Here is a 20,366-nt window from a genome sequence, read left to right as displayed (position 1 = left end):
TTAAAACATTGCTACTGAAGACTAGACTGGGTGAACCCAGTCTGATCTGCCGGCAATTTCTTCTTTGCCCTGCAGCTCAGGCTGGAAACCAGTGCATCTTTTTCTGCTGCTTCTGTTACAATTTTGCCGGGAACAATCACAAGCTGGTTCATCCACCTGGCACGCTATTGGCAGGTTTAAAACGATGACTATAGCGGGAGAGCCTGGAGTTTTCATGTCGCTCTGCAAACGTCACCCGGTTTGTTGGTCGGATTGGTGAATGACTATCCAATTGCGTACAGAGTCATTTGAAGTATGCCCGTTGATCACGCCTCTTGTGCAGTAGAAAATACATAGCGGACTCCCCAGACCAATGTTAAAGGATTGAGCCTTAAAAGATTGAGCTTGGGAACTGAAGACCTTCCTACTAATTTAGTGTTGATGCACACCAGAATACAGTTGAGTCAGCTCTGGAATTAATAGAACAAGAACTAGTCATTTCAGTTAATATGTCAATATAACCTAACAATATAACAATAAACTGTATTCTCCACAACATTCAGGTTGCTACCAGAGCATTAAGTCATATTTTCCTGTTCCAAAAAGATTTTAGTTATGCTAAATGTTGTTTTACCTACAGCAAAGGAAAACAACTTGAGGCTTACAATATGATTTACTGTAGATTAAACCACTGGTCTAAAATGTCACATCCAGGTTAATTCACTGCTCCCATGCCAATGACCCAGCCTCTATTCCTTTTCCTCTTTTCTGTCAGAACCAAGGAGCCGTGATGCTAATCTGCAGTTGTACGTAATCCACAGAGGTTACTTCAAAACATTCTGTTGATCATTTTCCATGGCTTAATCACCCCCGTTTTGGGCCCTGATGTCATTGACGGGCAGCTGACAGTCTTTTGTGCATGTCCTAAAGCTATCATGTGGTGTTGTTTGCCAATCATGTTTGCTTAGGGTTTTGCTCATGGCATTAAATTAATGAAATGATTTGTCAAGTTCTTAAATCAGCTTCAGTTCATTTTTTTATTTCATATGTGGTGGACTTTGCTCAGTGACATTGGCCCATCAAAGACCATGTGTTTGGAAGTGTGTTTCTGAGAACTGTGTCTAGTGGAATCGATTCCATGGCTTTGTGCTTTTGAGTGAGTGAAGCAATCCCGCTACGCAAAGAACAGGGATGCATGCATGCATTCGATGTGCACCAAACAAGCCTATTTTGTCTCTGTGAATCTGCACTAGTTCAGCTTGTGCTGTGTGTGTTTGTCCGAGCACACAAATGTGCACATTACATAAGCCCACTACTCACTCTCTCTCGCCTCATTGGTCAGAGAAGCTTTCTGTGGCTGAGTAGCCATGGTGACCTGCAGGAGAGTGAGGTGTGTTCCTGCTCTCTTAGGGGTTCATGCAAGGCCAATTCCATGTTGTTCCAAGAAGATCTCACCAGGAAGAAAGGGAGAGAGAGAGAGAGAGCGAGAGAGACGTGCGTCAGCGTGTGGACACCGTGTCAGCGCAGGGATACGAAGCAGCATGAGAGACTGAGTTGAGGCTGGAGCTGCAGTCGCACAGCAGGCATCAAATAAAGAGGTGACTGCAGGCTGTTATCTCAGTGTGTTCGGATATTTTCTGGTCACCGATCACTGGCCCATTTAGTTTGTTTGGTGTGTGAGCGGATAGAGAGACCGCACAATGCAGGGGGAAGTGTATATTTGTGCACACTGAAATGAACTTCCGCTGAAGACCAGTTATTCAGAATTATTGGCCCTTGTAGCTGATGTCTCCTGATACCAAAATCCTAGCAACCATTCACTGTTAAAGCCGCATTATGGCAGTTTGGTCTAAAACTAGAGATAACATCATAAAAACATACAAAATCTTTGTGAATGCCACCAGCAGCCCATTTGGTACAGATACAAGCTTGATTGCATGATAACATAGTGATATTTCTGGCGATGTTGTGCTATGAAACCACATAACTACACAGTACACACAGCTTGAATTACTACATAACTACATTAGCACACACAGCCTAAATTAACACTGGACTGCTGGTGTCACTGTGTGTTTATCTGTCTTTCCGTATAACATCAAAAATTGAGGATGATGCCAAAACTGGTTACGCATAAAAACATGGCAAAAAATGTGTGGCAAATTGTTGCACAGTGTGAACCTTGTCCTTGGGTCACAAGGGGCAGACCACAGACATCCAAATTGAGCTCAAGATAATATCACTCAAGATGTTAGTGTGCACAACTAAGTAGTGCAACTGCATGTAGCAGAGGATATTTGTCACATCCTGGTTTGCTTTTGTCCTTTTTTTCCCCATTCTCTCTTCTCTTATAATGCACTGTAATGCCGGTTGAAGTATGTCTTTGTCCAGGGTTATACTTTGCTCATCTACGAGGTAGTGAGAGCCCTCCGAGAGACATAAATGTCCTCATCAGAGGGTATACTTGCCACTCTGAGATTATGACGGTGTAACTCCAAGGTCACAAGGCCAGGGTCACAAACTCTATGGACATGAGTGTGTCCACAAGTGAGTATAATCAGGGCCTCAGAGCAAGCATGTTTCTTGTTCCTCCGCACACTGTCTGGGATTTGTGTGACTGCCACACTGTGCCCCCCACCCCTCTGCGTTTCTGTGTGAGTACTCAAAAAATAAAAAGGCGCGCGAGCTTCACACCTTGCGGCATACAAGTCCCATCCTGTAATTACAACAGCAGTGAGGACTAGCATCCAAATGCCTGCGCCCCTGTGATCTGAAGCAGCCGCCCACAGGTGGTATTGACTGCCTGATTCCCGCAGCAGGCGGGCTGGGTCTATCTGTCCGCGGCACTCAGCGGGTCTCGCACTGTGGGGGACTCAGCTGCGCCCCCCCCACCCCCACCCCACTGGTGGAGGAAGGGCCATCGACAGCCTCATCTGCGCAAAGCAAGCCACCGGTGGTTATTGGCAATTGCTCTGATGTGCGGGCATGTGACACCCAGGGCATTCTAATCCTGGCCCTCAAACTCTTAGAAAGAGGTGAGCGCCTGTGTGTATCAGAGTACCCGAAATGAACCAAGAATGGTCGATTCTTTTTTTCCCTCTTTGCAACAGCTGCCCAACAGATGTCACATTGCTAGTTATTTATGGCTCTCTTGTGTCCACACTGTGTAAGGGAGCTGACAGCTCTGATGGAGACATCTGATAGGATGAGACAGACCGCCTTTGGTCACTTAGATGACCTTTTCTTTCAATTCAACTAAATCATCAGTTGTTATCTTCATAACAATATACAGCCTGAAGTTCTATCTTCCAGGAGCCAGCTAGTTGAGAAGACTCCTTTCGGACTGCATTTAGTCAGATGAAGCAGAGCGAAAATTCTGGTTTGAAACTGGAGCATACAAAAACCTTGGAAAGAACAATACCAGCCAAACTGGTGCTAACGGGTGTCTTTTGGCAGAATATCAACAGTGTCGGATTATGAAAACTTTTCTTCTGGCTGACAGAACAATGCAGTGCTTGGCCTGGAGGCTAGCTTGAATGACAGGTGTGTTTATCTTGCCGTCACATGATCAAATATCTCAATGAAGATAAGCTGCCCATAAAAAAAATGCAGATTGTAGCAAAGCATTTTAATGGGCATTTTACAACTACTTGATCCAACTCTATCTCTATTGCTAGTGACTTGTTTTCAAACTTGAGCTCATAAGAACAGTGTACTTGCTATGTCTAGCTTCATTGTTAGGTTTCATTTGTTAGGCCCACCCTGATCTGGAATCAGAGAGAAATAATATTGTTTGAGAGTAAGTGGTTTGTGAGATGACGCCATTAGCCCAGCAATTCTGAGATTTGAACGGGTCTGTTACTCTGTGATCTTGTGATGGGTGCCTCTATGGTCTGTCACGTGGGTGCATGCTTCCTGTTGGCAAAACAGGAAAGCCAGTGTGGTTTCTTGTGTTTGCCGTTTTGGTACACTCTGTGGCTTAGAAAAATGGGTTTCTGAACAACTACATTACGGCGTCTACTTAGTAGTCAAACTGGTTATGAATGGGTACATCTTCAGCCTGTTGCCCCCTCGTGATCAAAGCAAGAGAATCAGGACAATCTTACTCTACAGTATTTTGCATAGTTTTTCAAGTCGTCCTCTCTGTATCTCAACGTGCACTTTAGTCAAGCATCGTGTCTAGACTGGGAAGTGAGAGTCGGACCTGTCTGTAAAGGTTGGTGATGTAGTGAAAAGGCGTTCAAAAGGAATGATCAATCAAAGGAATGTAGAACTGATTCCACTGGAAGACCCACCCCCTCCTCCTGAATATGTGTGTGTGTGTGTGTGGTAGTTAGGGATAAGGGACGGGCAGGACACACATGTACACACACACATACTGATTTCTTCTCCCAGAAATGTCAAGCATGTTAACCATCCTCTGTTTGAGCCACATGTGCATCAGTTGAATGTGAATGGAGGAGTCAATGTCTCTGGGATGTTTGTGTGTGTGTGTGTGTGTCTGTGTCTGTGTCCTTTAGTTCAGATGGCTGAGCATGGCATTTGCAGAGTCAATGTCCGGGTTCAGTCTCCAACGGGAGCAAGTCTGCTAAAACAATGCATGTATTCCCTGAGGTGTGAGGCTCTTTGGATGCTGGCTGTAAACGTGTCAGTGTTGTATCTGAATGCTGCTGATTGCAGTTGTATGCTTCACACTTTGAAACACTGTTCTGTGACTTTCCCATCCTTCATTGTGATTGGCTTGATGTTTTGGTACATGCATTGGTATTAAGCACATTCTTAATGATAAAATCTTGAAAAAAAATCCGTAAAATATTAGTCAGCTAGTGTCAAGTCACTTCTCTACAATGAAATGGGAGTGGTAAACAGGTGGGTGAACAACCATTTTAAGTTATTGGGGACCATGGTGTGTTTTGTGTTGCATTAGTTTGGAGACGGAAAAAAGTGTCCTGTGAAAAAGACAGGTTTGTTCCTTTCCCCCCCCCAAAAAACCTCTCCATTTATATGTGCAGCCACAGAAAAGAAAAATGTGAAGGAGGCCATAGCTGCGGCACGCAGGTCAGGAGGATATGAGGGAAAAGCACCCCTGCAGACATTGGCTACGTTTCTCAAAGGGGCCCAGCATTGTTGCGTGCTGCCCATGGCCTATAGCATAGAAACATCTCTCTCTTTTTCTCTGTCCGCCTCCTCTTTATTCCTCTCCTCCTCTTTATTCCTCTCCTCCTCTTTATTCCTCTCCTCCTCTTTATTCCTCTCCTCCTCTTTATTCCTCTCCTCCTCTTTATTCCTCTCCTCCTCTTTATTCCTCTCCTCCTCTGTTTCCTCCTCTGAGTACTGTCCCCTGTGGGTTTTGTTTTTGTTCGGAGGTTTGGTGTGGCTGGTCGTGAGAACACTCAGACAGGGAGAGTTAGCAGTTCTTCCACAAATGCAGTGGATTACAGAGATGTTCTCTGTCTCAGATGCCTCTGGTGTTCTCTTTGTCTCTTTCTCATTCTCTCTCTTTCTTTCTTTCTTTCTTTCTTTCTTTCTCTCTCTCTCTCTCTCTCTCTCTCTCTCTCTTGCTCTCTCTCTCACTGTCTTTCTCACTGTTTTTGCCCACTGCAGGAAGCAGGAGGATGTTTGAGGTTGTTTTTAGCCTCTTGGCAAAACAGAGGAAGTAGAAGCTGTCGTTACCATGCACAGCAAGGGTACGATTTGCAAGATTTCCTCTTGAAAACCACCTTCAGTTACAGACATGTACGTCTACACAGATGCATCCACCCATCCAGCACTTCATTGAGCAAAATACAGACATTCTTCAGATACCCAGACTTAATAAAGGCATTTCTCAGTAAAGGCATTTCTAAGAGCACATTTCTTTGAAGTATGGAGTAATGGGAAAAAAAGATTTCATGAAAGAATATTACACTAGACTACACAATGCTTGCTCATTTGGTCAAACCAATATAAATATCATGTGGAATCAGAAGCCTTTTGAGAGCAACAGAGACTGTAGTGTGTAAATTTGTGTAACTGGCAAAGGACCTTTTTGTAAGGCCTAATAACATGGGTCTTTTTAAATCCTCATGCCTTTGCCCACAGCAGATCTGTGCCCTGAACAGACATAATGATAATAAGTTCTCTGAGGAGGGGTATTGTTAAGAGAGTAGATGAGGTACTGAGGGTACATAGGACTAGGGCTGAGCGATTTGGGTACAATATCTAATTGCGATTTTTCTGACATATACTGCGATTGCGATTTACGAGCTTTTGAATGAGAATTATCTGACTCAGTTCAATATTTCAAATGTCTCTTTAATTTGTGCCAACCCTGACTGGTGAGCATGGCCAGTGCACAAGAAACACAGCACCCCCGGTAGCTCACCAATCAGAATTTCCGTGCCCCTTAAACGTTATGCACACCCACCAACTAGAAGTGGCACAGTGAAGGAGGATGACATGAATATAAAATTCAGAAATGTGACAAAATTAACTGTGCACGATTATTTATAGCTTTTGTGATAAGGTAATTGTGTTGGTTCATATTGCGAATGCGATAATTGTGCAGCCCTACATAGGACCACCAAAAGCAAGTGAGAGCAACACTGACTGAGATGACCGCTACCTGCAGGACTGGTCAGGATGCATACGAGCCATTCAGAGCAAGGTCTTAAAACAATACCAATGAAATAAGAAGTGAAAAGCTGAAAAACATTTTGAAAAAAGCTTTGAAAAAAAAAAAAAAAAAAGCTTGGTCCCCATGTCGCGTCCTGAAGGCCTGCTTCTCTATTTGCACAAATGGAATGTGTGGAACTGTTGCCATGAGTGACGCACATCTTCATGGCATTGGAGGACTGACCACAGTGGCAGCAGCAGCAGCAGCTGTCTGACTGCAGATCTCATTTGAGGAGTTATTCATAACCTCAGCCTAGCGTTAACGTGACCATGTAACCCTTCATAAAAATAACGCATGCAGCCCTCAGTAAAGGCCGTCAGTCAAAACAGTGGAGGCTACGCCTACAAAAGGCCAATCATAAAGCCACCCACAACCCAGCACAAATAGAATAGAAGAGTCAACATGCCAGGGAGAGAAGTAGATACCAGCGATAACTAGCGGGGAGCCAAGCCTAAGTTTCCAAAGAAGAGCACAAAAACTGACCTTGTTTCACGCTGCTTTTCGGATCCTTCATTTAATATGTTGATGGTCTGTACCGGCACTTGTGTGTGTGTGTGATACTCCTTTCTTTATCTTATGCTATTTGTTTTCACCTCCCTTCTATCCTCCTTTGCCCCTTCTTTTGCTCTCATGTAAACCCAGTGGTCAGTTGTCTGCCCATAAATGTAAACATAAACATGAAGAGAGATTCTTCCGAAATACACCTGAGAGACCACTGGAATTGACTCGGGATGGGTCCATCTGAAGATCTGACTCAGTGAGAAGCCTGGATATGTTTTGTTCAGTGAGTGGGATTTATCTATTGAATCTATTGAACACTCATTTACACTTCAAAAGCAGACACGGGTCAATTTGGCCAATCCTCAGCAGTCGATTTTAAAGGCTGTGAATGCACTGGACCAGTGTATCATTACTTATGGGCAATGACAAGATCAATGCTGCAAGCATGCTATATTGTTAATGCATAAACACGCACACACACACTGCACGCACGCACGCACGCACGCACGCATGCATGCACTGTCCCTCTAAAGTGATGTGTGAAGACTGAATTTCTTGCTTTGCTTTGAAAAAATGACTCTTTGTGTCCATAAAGATCTGAGACGAAATAACTTGCATGTATATGCCTAATTGTGTTATATTAGCATTTGATAGGGCCTATAGTAGAAGATTTCAAAAACACAATACAGTATTTCTCATGGTTTCATATTATCCATGACTCAAGGAATGAAATATCACCTTTTGTGGTGGCTCCTCATGTTGATAAAAAAAAAGTTTGACTGATTCTAATTGGCTGTTAGCTTTTTATCATTCTTAAAATGGCCGATGATAACGTTCGTCATGCCTTTATTGTGAGTATGCAGTGTGGACGCTGTCATGCATATTAACTAGAGCAATACTTCTAACTGTTGTTTGCCATTATCGTTCTAGGTTAGTTATCGTTCCTGGTGTGAATGGCCCTTAACTCTTGATTTGTCTCTTCCGGCAGTTTGAGTTCAGCATGTTGTCCCTGTTCCCTTGGGTCTCTGAGATGGGAGATGGGGATGGACAGTGGGGTTTCTGGAGTGATCATCTTATTTATAGATATGGCCTCCTTGCATTCAGTAGTTGTTATTGACGAGTCATAGCAGGGGTGGGTAGTCCAACAGTAATGCTCATGAAATCGTACCATAACTGCCATAATTGGTGGCAATAAAGCCATAATTGGTGTGTTGCCATTTGGGATCCATTTGTCTCCAGTGGTGAAAGCCCTGCTCTCTCTCTCTCTCTCTCTCTCTCTCTCTCTCTCTCTCTCTCTCTCTCTCTCTCTCTCTCTCTCTCTCTCTCTCTCTCTCTCTCTCTCTCTCTCTCTCTCTGTCTGTCACCACTGGGGCTGTTGTTACACAGAAGCAGAAGCACCTGGCTCTGGGTTACATAAGAGTCCACACCCCCTCATCCTCTCCCCAGCACCCACGTGCACCACCTCCCCAGCTCCCCACCTCCCCAGCTCCCCAGCTCCCCAGCTGTACTCGCCATCACTGAGCCACAGCACGACAGCCAGCCAGCCAAATGCCTGGAGGAGTTAGTGCAGGTTTTACTCAAGGACCAGGGCAGTAGGGTTCTTTTGCACCCTGTATGTTTTAAGTTAACACTTAACGGCATATTTCTTTTTTTAAAAAACATATTACTCATTGAAAGAGTCTTTTGTAAGCTTTGCTTGCCGACGTCATGTCATGGCATAATAACAGAGGCATCCTATAATAGTTATTTATCTCAAACTGCTGCATCATAGGTTCCATGTTTTTACTGTGTACTCTTGTGACATTTGCTTGAGTGCCTATGAGACCTATCACCTGAACTTATACTGCATGAAAGCACATTAGAGCTCTGGTAGACTAATGTCCTCTACCGACTCTCCAACAACAGCCATCACTCCAGTGGGTGGCTGGAGTTTGTAGCTGACCTCTGCCATATGCTGGCTGTTGTGATTCTTAAATCATCATGACTGCATTATACTGTGATTCATCCCTACTTTTGAGTTAGGGATGTACTGTATTTAGATGTATTGGGAAATATTATGGATTTAAAAGGGTTAAGCCTCTATTTTCTATTCCTCCTGTTCACTGTGTGCTTGTTTTGAAGGTGTACTTCTGCTCAAATTGCCGTCTCACTTGCTAAGGTGCTTGAGGTCATGAATGGCTAATAGAAAGGAGTGACCACAGGGGGGTAGAAGGAGGGATGGTGACAGAACAGAGAAAGAGAGGAAGTCCATAAATGGCAGAAGGGCACAGACAACAAAGAAGAAGAAAGGAGAGAAAAGATGAAAGAACAGACCAGACAGGCTGGTGAGGCAAAGAGCGACTGCAGAAAGATGAAGAAGAGACGGACACAATGTGACTGTCAGGACCACGTGCTAAACTTGACTTTATACCACTAGAAGTTGGAGTTGAAGACATCTAATTGCCACCCCTCAAATTTCCAGAGGTGACATTTTGACCGGTATTTCTCAGCTTTCTTGTTAATCAAGCAGTCACCCTGGGGAAACACTTTGTAAATGTTTTCAACGTCTCTCACTTTCACTAACCTGACACATCATTCTTCACCTCACCTGGTCCCATTCCCTGAGTCTTCTTCTGAGTCTTCTGAGTGGGTTTTTCTCAGCATGATCACTGACTGTGAACAAGTCGGAGTTCATAGTCCCGCTAGACGGGTCTTTATGCCAAAACCACTTAGTTAAAATTCCGCCCCGCTTCCACTGATCAGAGGAATAATCTGAAAACCCAAACCAGCCGCATCCTTTTTGACAGTCTGATCCGGGTGGGCAGTTCCAGTGGAATCCCCCAGCGGGTGGGCTGTCAGTTACCTTAAAGTCTCGGAAGTTGATCTGTCTTCTTCTGTCAGTGTCATGGCAGCCCTGGCCTGGGTGGTTCACTCCTATCGGTGACTGTGTGTTTGTTGGATGGAGATTTGATTGCCCGCATGCCATACTTGGTTTCCTTGGTTTTGTTTCAGGTTTTCCCAATGTGCACCAGCATGTTCCCTTTGAAGAACCATTGTGTAAGCCTCATGTTCTGTGTCCTCACATTATTTAATTGATTGATGTCTCATGTGACATACTGTTGCTCTTCTGAAAAGGAGTGTCGTGGATTGATCAGGATAACAGCAACCTTCTTTCATAGGTCCTCATTGTAGCCTGGAGCTCACAGCACCTTTACTGGTGCTTTGTGTCAGTTAAACGGCCACTAATGGAAGGGCTTGGAACAAGCTTCAGTGATGATCATTGATTCAACATGCATTGATGTATTTGTCCAAAGTGGATTACATTGTGACCTATCCATGAAAGAGGCAGCATTTTCCCCCCAGGAGCTTGAGCTCCACTTTGAATGAATTATTTATCAGTCGGTGACCTGCTTTTGCCCAGAGCATCTCACCAAGCTCAGGAGGCACACGCAAAAAAATCTGGAGTGCTGTTGACGCTGTTGCACTCCTCCATGACTATCCATTTTAGGTTTGATCTGCTGCTGCACAGACGTTTTGGTGGCTGAGGCGCTGTGCTCTTGCCATGGGAGTGTTGCTGTGTAGAACATGTCTCCTTGCATGCCCTAGATACCGGTAGCTCGGTGAACACATCCCCCTCTGTCTGTCTGTGTTCGAGCCTAAATTAAAATTTTATTGCATCCTCCATGCGCCTCCACACAGAGGCCTAGTCAGCAAGTCCTTGTTCCCATACTAGTCTTTTTGAACTGGCCTGCTGTGCCCAGACAAATCAATGCTCTATTCCTCTGTTTTTCCTCTACATGTGCCCCCTGTAGCACTCACTTCCCTTTTTGTATATTTTTTTGGCTTTTTGCCTTTATTCAGATTGGAAAGTGAAGAGTGACAGGAGGTTAGTGGGAGAGAGAGAGAGATGGGGTGGGATCGGGAAATGACCGCAGGTCAGATTCGATCCTGGGTCCCCGTGGGCACTTGGACCCGTACTGTTGCGCCACAGCACCCCCCCCTCCTCTCTTTTCTTCTTCCCTCTTTTTTCTCTTCTTCCTCTTTAATTTTTTCCTTCTTTTCTTTCACCTCTCTGCTCAGTCTCTGTTATTGTTTCCCATCTCTGTGTTCTCCACCTCATTATCCTGTTCATTAGTTTTCTGTCCTCCACCTCAACTAAAAACATCTGTTTCTTTCACTGAATGCTCATGCTTTCCCCCACATTTCCTCATCCCTATTGTCCTTTCTGAATCCTGTGGATGAAGTGAGTTCTGCATTCGTTTCTCCTGGATACTCCTGGACACAAGCAACCGTGTGTTTGTGTGTGTGTGTGTGTGTGTGTGTGTGTGTGTGTGTGTGAGAGAGAGAGAGAGATGTGGGTGATGGAGGGGGGTTCAACTGTAATTGCCCCCTCTTTATCTAACACATTGTGGGAGGAAGCTTTTCCTCACAGGTCCTGTCGATGAGGAAGGGCTGTGGCTGGCACTATCCATTTCCATTGATAGCCCACTGGCTCCAGTGCTGCGGAGACTGAGCCAGAGTCAGAGCCAGAGGACTGAGTCCCTGTGCTGCATCCCATAATGCACCTGCACATGGGAATGGACAGAAGGAGCTGTTAAATACTTTTCATCTTAACAGGCAGTCAAGCGATATGAGCCGTTTGTACATATAGGATATATCCACAGGAAGTATTATTGCACGAATAAGTTCAGTAGTCATGCAGCCAGCTATAAAGGGTAATTGAAAAGCTTTTAAGACCTGTTCCCAGACAGACTTTGAAGAGACTTGCAGGGGAACCGTAGTGTTTATTTTGGTCTCTGGTCATGGATATGGTGAGTTTCAGGCTGGATTTCCATCTCCAGAGAGAGAAAGAAGGAGCTAGAAATGAGGGATCATTCACTACACAGTGGTTTTGGTGACGTTTTTAAGGGATTTTTAGCACAAATGGGGTTCAGTTGAAATTTAACTGAGATGTCAGTGGCCTGTGGAAGGGTAGAGGAGTTATTATCTGTTGACATTCTCATCATTAATTTTGTGTGTACTTACATACTCAAATCTCCTCTTCAGTTCTAGCACATGGACTGAACAGAAAGGCTCTGCCTCCTGGGTAAGGAGGTCACTGTGCTCCTCTCACTGCGTTAATTAATGTAGGGGGTGGTGGAGTTGCCTGTGGCATCCTGGATCTCATTAAGACACCTTTGTTGTCGGCCTAAATGACACCAAACAGAACCAGCTTGCCCCCCAAAGGCCGCCCTGCCAAAGCCTAGCACAGGGACCGCTTTGTTCCCATCCAATCGGAGCCCCCTCTGCTGCCTTCTCATCATGGATGGGAGTCCAACGGATCTGTGAATAGGAGTTTTTGTCATCAAATACATGCACAAATGGACTTTACCATTTTCCTCTCCCCTGTTAATGGCAATCGGTTCAGATTGATCCTTTCCACCAAGGAAGTCTGAAATAAAACAAAGGGCAAAGAAGCATTGGGTGGGTTTTGAGCAGTCAAACCTCTCGTTAAGTCAAACCTGTGTGAGAGCTTGCTGGATGTGTGGCCATCTTCACTAGTGAGTAACTGGATGCAGCGCGACAGTGCTGTGCACTGCTATGCGGTGCAACGTTTTGGGCAGAACTTTTGTCGGACACTGCCACTTTCGTTGTTCCACTATTTTGAACGATATGACTCTGTGACACAACATGTTTAACAGATTTAGTGCGGACAGAGAGCATCATAGTCAGATACTGGCATGTAATTAGGACAAGCTGTTACACATCTCCCAGCTCACTGACAGCCAACAGCCTCTAGCATTTAGAGTAAAAGGCCTCGTATATCCGTTATGATGCAGCCATTGAACATGCTTGTGTGTGATAATATAGGGTGGGAGTGCTTATCTAGCTGTAAGTCAGTTCTGAAAGATTTACAGACCAATTACCATATAATCCAATCACGGAATTTCTGGCCAAACCACTCTATTTTTCATGGACATTAAAAGCTGCAGGTTTATGTGGAGTAATGTGTTCTACTGAATGTGTTGGAGCTCTTAACATGTTTAAATACTTTTTCAGTACAGTACCTACATCTTTCACATTTGGGATAAGGCTAGACAGATAGATGTGTTGGTTCTCTATATAGCAGCCTAATGATGTACGTAGGGCCAGCAGTGAATGAATATTCAGCTGCCCCATAGGCACCGCTCTCACCTGGCTTTAATTACATCTCCATGTTTCACCTGCCCAATCAGTACCATAACAACGGCATACTCAGCACTAATTAACCAACTCTGTGTAGACTGCAACAAGGAGGGGGGATATAAAAGCCTTAATTAAAGCCTGACTGTCTCCAAACAGCCAAGGACTCCGACCTCCTCTCAGGAGTAAACAACTGAATTGTTATTCTTTTAACTGCTCTTCTTTATTGTCTCGGAGGGGTCCATTACAGGACCTCCCTGCTGGCTGTTAGAGGGTATCAGCAGGCCTGAGTCGCCCCCACAGAGACCACAGGCCCCATGCAGGGGGGGCTCTCTGCTCACAAGGGAGCTGCAGTATGTGTCAGGCCTTCAGCTTAACAGTGTTTTTTCTCTCTTTAGTTTGTTGTTAAAGGGCAATGCAGTAACAGGGTGTTTGTTTGCTTTAGGCTTAGTGTCATGATATGGTGTAGGCTAGGCTTGTTTGTGCTGGGTTTGTTCCACATTCTGAAGGGTTACTGAGGATTTCCCTTCACTGAGGAGTCTGCCTCTGCTTAAGGGACCTATAGGTTGCATTTACTGTCGGAGTCAGTGGATGTGCACTGCTGTCCAGGTGCAAGACAATGAAGAAAGCTGTTGCATGGTTTTAGATGTAATCCAAAGGTCACTTTAGGGACTTGGTTCTCATTTTGTGAAAGAGAACTTCAAAACTACAGCAGTTGCATTAGCAAATCCATATACTTTTTCACTTCTGGTTTGAAGTGCAGTGTGCCTTTTAAAAATCAGTGTGCACAATGATTATCCAGCTGACCTGGTCAACCTTTCCTGCAATTTTTAGCCTCTCCATGACTGGTCGATATTGAGCAATGACAAAACTGATTTGACACTAGTACTTCAATAATAGCAGTTTTTCTTAGACCTCTCCCTGCTGTTGAAGGCACTGACTGCCTTGCCTTAATCTTCCCAAGTTAAAATGTTTTACATCTATCTTTATAATGACTTGAAACAAGGACTGTCACAAATTATATATTAATACAGCCGTTCTCAAATAAACTACAGTAGGTTATGCTACAGAATGCACTAATATATATACTGGAGGCTTTTGTTGTTATAAGCAGTTAGACTAGTATTTAATTATATAATGAGGTACCCTACCTCCCTTGATCTATCATTCCATCTCCCCAGGGATCAGATTTCACATCTCAGTTTCTCTTTCTCTTCACACTAGACTGCAATGAGAAGCAGCTTTACTGAAGTTACAAATTTGATCTTGCCTTTTTAACACCAGTAGCTATACATCAGAAGTGCATTAGTTGTGCATTTTGGGGCCTGTTGCTCAATGGCATTACAGCCACTGAATTGTTATATTGCTGTATCAGGTTACATTTTTCCGTAAACATGTTTTCATAAAGTGGCTGTGTGAAAAGAGGAGGAATTTAATAACCGCAGTGGTTATACAAAACAGGGGGTTTCAATTAATTTAATTTAGAAAACTGATGAGGATGCTGATTTGTCATGTTCATAGGTCTCCACAGTCAGAAATAGATATGACTTGTCATGCAGTTGCATGAAACATTTTCTTTTATTTCTCTTGTAAAGTATGACCAACATTCTTGTTCTATTGCTATATAAAGTGTCTAATGGCCATAGTCTCCCAATTAATTCATAGAGAGTATTAATTAGATATTAATAATTAATTAAAGTATTAATTGTCGTCGATCAACGTTCATTCATTGTGTCTGTCTTGGCAAGGACTTGTATCAACATCTAACGACCTCACCACAGGTGTAACTGAAGAATCAATACTTAGGCCCCTTCTGTTCTCCATTTACACCACTTCCTAAGGTGAGATCATTCGCTCCCATTGGATTTGCTTGTCACTTTAATACAAATGATACTCAACTTTACCTATCTTTCTGACCTAATGATTGACACCTTCACTCAACCTCTCCAAAACTGAGCTTCTGGTATTCCCAGCTAATACAGCTATATGACCGACTTCATTTCTCAGAGTATGTAGCCTCAGTCACAAAGTCATGTCGGTTTATCCTTTGCAACATCAGGACGATCAGACCTTATCTGGCACAGTATGGTACACAACTTCTTGTGCAGACCATGGTTCTAGCCATCTGGACTATACATTGTTACCTGCTTGTGTAGTGAGACCATTACAGTTTATTCAGAGTCCTGCAGCATGTTTGGTCTTTAATCAGCCAATGAGGACACATGTAACTCCTCTGTTAATGAGGCTACTCTCCATTGGTTTCCTATTAGCAGTCAGAATTATATTCAAATCCCTCACTCTGGTCTATAGGACACTTACAGTACTTACTGGATCTGCACTTTGGTATCTTAATGCTATCTTTGTTTACCTTGTTTCTAATTAATTTATTCTTGCAGAGTTTAAGTGTATGGTTGTTATCATTATTCAGTTACATTTTTAGCATTTTACTTGAAGGTATCTACATAAGAGTAACATGTCACTGTCATAACCCTAACACTAACCCTAACTTGTCATGACAAAAACCAGATGACACTTGACAGAAGCGATATGTCATAAACGTTGATGACTTTTTAAATTGTTATAATGTTTATTGATGTCATTGTAAGTTTGGACAAAAGTATCTGCTAAGAACCATAAACCTAAACGTATACTTAAACATATTATTTTTCATTCCATCCATCCACTGTGCCAAGTCTAAAAATATTTCTCCAATATTTTCAATACAGAATTGCTCATGCAAATGATCTGTCATATCACAGATAAATAATTTGCTTGCGCTCAACTTTCCAGACAGACCGATATGGCGCTGCATATTAGAAAACCAGCCTCAGGCGTCTTCACCTGAATAAATCACTCGTGTTCATTTCTGCAGCCGCAGATAGAATTGTTCCTCTGGCAGGGACCTGTAATGGAAGCATAAACAACGACGTTTGTCTTCTCCTCGTGCCTTGTTGGCCAAACCAGGAGCATTTTAATGTAACCTCAGTCTATGTGATGGCTAGCAGTGCATCAGGAAAACGAGCTCCATTACATGTTGTTCCTGTATTTATTGGGGGCCAGACACACATATTAGCAAAGACCTGTCACTGAGGAGCCGTTGCAGAGCTGTTATTGAAACACTGGTGGGTCAAGTGGATCACAAACCTTATTAGAATAACTCAGTTTTATTGGCCCAGAACGTCGGCTTTTGTTGTTGCCATATATTGCTTTATAACGCTACAAACTTGCACTCATTAGCAGACGTTCCATTGATTTTATCTGGCGCTACTTCATCATTGTCATACAGCTAAATGATTGGCCCTCATTGCTTGTTACATGGGGTAAAAGTGTCTTCACAATTGGTAAATGTGATGGTTTATCAAAAGTTGGAAAGAGGCCCTGCAGCTGTCAAAGCAGCCTGGCTTCAATTTGGAGTTTGGTTCCAAACATTTGCTTGTTAAAACACACACACACACACACACACACACACACACACACACACAGGATTGCAGAAAGGGAAATTAGGGGTAACACAGCCGAAATGAATTTCTAGAGCAACAGTCGATGTGGGAGTTTGGAGCTGGAGTGGTCATTAAGTGGAGATGCTACCTCCAGCAGAGACTCCCATCCCCTCAAACGCCTGCCTGCACTACAACACAGCGATAAAGAAGCAATAACACTGATAGTTATCAGCATTGGCAATGATAAGTACAAGGGCAAAAGAGAAAAGTGATTTTGCCCAGCTCTGAGATAAAACACAAAAAACAACCTGAAAATGAAAACAAATTGATTGAAAATGACAGAAAAAGACAAAAGGGAGAAAAAGCAACCCCAGGTTAGGAACACAACATTAAGATAACTGTTAAGTGCAGATGATATGGAGGGCCTGGTGGAAACCTGATTGCAAAACACCACTACTTTATTGCACTGTGCATAACACTCATAACACCACTCTCTAGAGCTAAGAGACAAGAGCCAAGACCAGATAGCAAAAGCCAGAGGAAGCCCAAGACATCCGTCATTTCAGGGAGGCATATCTTTCACCTAGAGACTCAGAGGTGATCTATTGGACAGCAGTGAATAAATATAGTTAATTTAGCTCCTGGTGTTCTAGTGATGTATCATTACTAGGGTGGGTCTGGCTGCCTTATACCAGCTAGCATAAATTCAGCCTTTCAATCTTAAAGATCCATGCATCATCAGTAATGTACCTGTGTTGTTGGGACTCCCACTGGGGATTTGTTGAACCCGTCATCGCGACCAGAAATCCTGGAAAGAAGCTTTGCTAGACACTACCGTCCTGTGTCCTGTACTCAGAAAAGGGACCAGCAGCTAAATCAGGCTCATTCCCCCCCCTGACACTTGTACACCTGGGAGCACAAAGCAACTCTCAGGTGGCTCTTTGATGGATGACGGCATTTTCCTGGGCAGCCGCTGAGCAGAGGAGTGACTCTTGGCTCGCAGGAGCCCGATGAAACTGCGGCTCTGACTTCTATGGGCTCCTATCGCCGATGATGGGGCATAAATTGCTGTTTCGTGAGTGTGATTTAGCAGATAGCAAAAGGGGAAGGAAAGGTATCCCGTGTTCTACACCGAAGTAGAGGGATGGAGGGAGGAAGAGCCAATAAAAGGCCTGTCACATCCCACAAGCACTTCCTCTCTGCTCTGAATCACTGCCTGCTGGGACTGACTTCCATTTCTTTTTCTATGCCATGTTTTTTTTTTCTGCGGCTCCTTCCAACTTTACTTCCATTCTCTGTTTCTCTGTTTCCCTCTCTCTTTCTCTTTCTCCCCTCTCTCTCTCTCTCTCTCTCTTTGTCTTACACTTTCTCTCTCCCCCTCTCTCCCCCAAGGCATGATTAAGATGAGTGAGGGTGATGGTCACTGAGTGGTGTTGACAGGCCAGGGATCGTGACTCCTGTCTCCTCTTGGCAGTCACTGCCACAGTGAGCTCATGCAAACTGTCAGGAGAGGTCAGGAGGAACTCGGGCCCGGGAGCGATGCCCAGTGCAGTTCAACACAGCAACATGGAGCAACACAGCATAACGCTACACAGCACAGCACAGCACCACACAGCCCTGCTTGGCACAGTTTAGCACAACACATCACAGCATAACACAACACAGCACAGTTCAACAATGCACAACACCACATAACACAACACAGCACAGTTCAACAAGGCACAGCACAGCACAGCTCAACACAGATTAGCCAACATCAAACTAAAAGTCAGAGGCTTGTTTTAAGGCTGACATCCATAAGGATGCCTGTATCTTGTCTGAGTAGTAGAATGGTTACAGATAAGGATGAGGTTGAAACATCAACAAGGATGCAGACATCCTGGAGGACCGAGAGGGCTTGGCTGGAGTTCAGCGTTTATTTTTTTCCACACACACACACAACACCTTTGACTGCACATGTATTACTCACACTAGTGTTGCCCATGCATGTTCAGCTTCCCACAAAAACATTCGGAGGCCATCAGTAAACACAGGCTACAAAGCAGCAGCATGAGGTGCTATGTACAGTACAAGTCTTAGGAATCTGTGTTTACAGTCACTATGCCAGGAGTGGTCAAAACCTCCACTTTGGTTATCACCCCCACCACCCCAAATGGACAATACATGTTTTTGAAATGCCCTTCAAATCCTTTCCCTCAAGCATAGTCCACTCCAGACAGTATGATAGTGAGTCAGACAGAAATCAAATTGGGATGAACAACACAGTGTGAAATAGCCAGAGCAGTTGGGATGGCAGGGTAGCCTGAGGAAGAGCCAGGGGCTCGAAACGTTGCACATAAAATAGAAAACCTTACTTTTGGAGTCATTACTCTGATCCAGCACCCATCCAAAAACTGTGAAAGGGATGTGCGCGGTCACACGTCTAGCCTGTAATAGCCAGAGCAGGCCATGGAGAATTAGCCTGCCTGAGGTGTCCCCTGTAGTACTTTCTGTGTGTGTGTGTGTGTGTGTGTGTGTGTGTGTGTGTGTGTGTGTCCGTGGCACTAACCCTATCTGTCTCCCCTGTCCTCAGGTGCTGGGGAGTCAGGGAAGAGCACCATCGTCAAGCAGATGAAGTGAGTCCCTCTAAGCTGACCTCAGCACCCTGTAACTCTCGTTACAGACACCTGCCCCGATGTCTCTCTCTGTACACAACTCTGTGCCCCCTCAAAGACCTTCTCTTCTCTTCTTATCTTCCTCTTCTCTTTTCCTCTCTTCTCTTCTCTTCTCTTCATCTCTCTTCTTATCTTCCTCTTCTCTTTGTCTTCCCTTAATCTTTGCTTATCTTCTCTTCATCTTCTCTTATTCTCTTCCTCTTCTCTTCTTTTTCTTCACTTCTCTTTATCTTCCTCACTTCATCTTCTCTTGTCTTGTCTTTGTCTTCTCTTCCCTTCTCTTTCATCTCATATCATCCATCAGTGTCTTTACTTCTTTATTAGTGTTAGTGCTCATGCAGTAGTCCTCCAGATACATTATATACTGTACCCCTATTACTCCTGTGCCTCGCCCTCAGCTATAGCAATGAGAGAGAGAGAGAGAGAGAGAGAGAGAGAGAGAGAGAGAGAGAGAGAGAGAGAGAGAGAGAGAGAGAGAGAGAGAGAGAGAGAGAGAGAGAGAGAGAGAGAGAGAGAGAGAGAGAGAGAGAGAGAGAGAGAGAGAGAGAGAGAGAGAGAGAGAGAGAGAGAGAGAGAGAGAGAGAGAGAGAGAGAGACTTGTTTGCTAGCTTTGTGGAGCTCTCCTTGGCAGAAGAGCAGAAAAGACCCAGAGGAGTCGACATCCATTCACATTTACTCCCCTTCAGTGGTCACACACACCTCCTCTCTGTCACCTCCTCACACCTCCTCTCCTGGACCAGGAAAAGAGACACACATACGAGTCTGAGTTTATGCTCTGGTGCCGCTGGGAGGGAGGAAGCCAGTACAGTGTAAGGTACAGGGTTTTTGTTTTTGTTTTTTTTTAATTCATGGGGAGGAACCATGTAACACAGCCATTTTTCAGAAGACGGGCACTGCATGACATCTCAAGGCCAGATTAAGAACATAAATCCTGAAAATGTGTGTGCAAAGTCCACAAACACATATGGCACATACGTATCAGCCACACCTTAGGCA

General features: G+C 44.2%; 1 protein-coding gene across 1 annotated transcript in view; it reads left to right on the top strand.

Annotated features, from left to right (window-relative positions):
- The window catches only part of gnai2b (guanine nucleotide binding protein (G protein), alpha inhibiting activity polypeptide 2b), a 40,866-nt gene that overhangs the window by 10,086 nt on the left and 10,414 nt on the right, over positions 1–20,366 (top strand). The window contains exon 2 of the mRNA XM_048254901.1: positions 19,289–19,331. Within this exon, the coding sequence (XP_048110858.1) occupies positions 19,289–19,331 (43 nt within the window). The remainder of the gene's footprint in view (positions 1–19,288; positions 19,332–20,366) is intronic.

The sequence above is a fragment of the Alosa alosa genome, chromosome 10, assembly GCF_017589495.1.
Source record: "Alosa alosa isolate M-15738 ecotype Scorff River chromosome 10, AALO_Geno_1.1, whole genome shotgun sequence".
Lineage (NCBI taxonomy): Eukaryota > Metazoa > Chordata > Actinopteri > Clupeiformes > Clupeidae > Alosa > Alosa alosa.
Note: the sequence above shows the minus strand (reverse complement) of the source record. Positions and strands in the feature narration are given on the sequence as shown.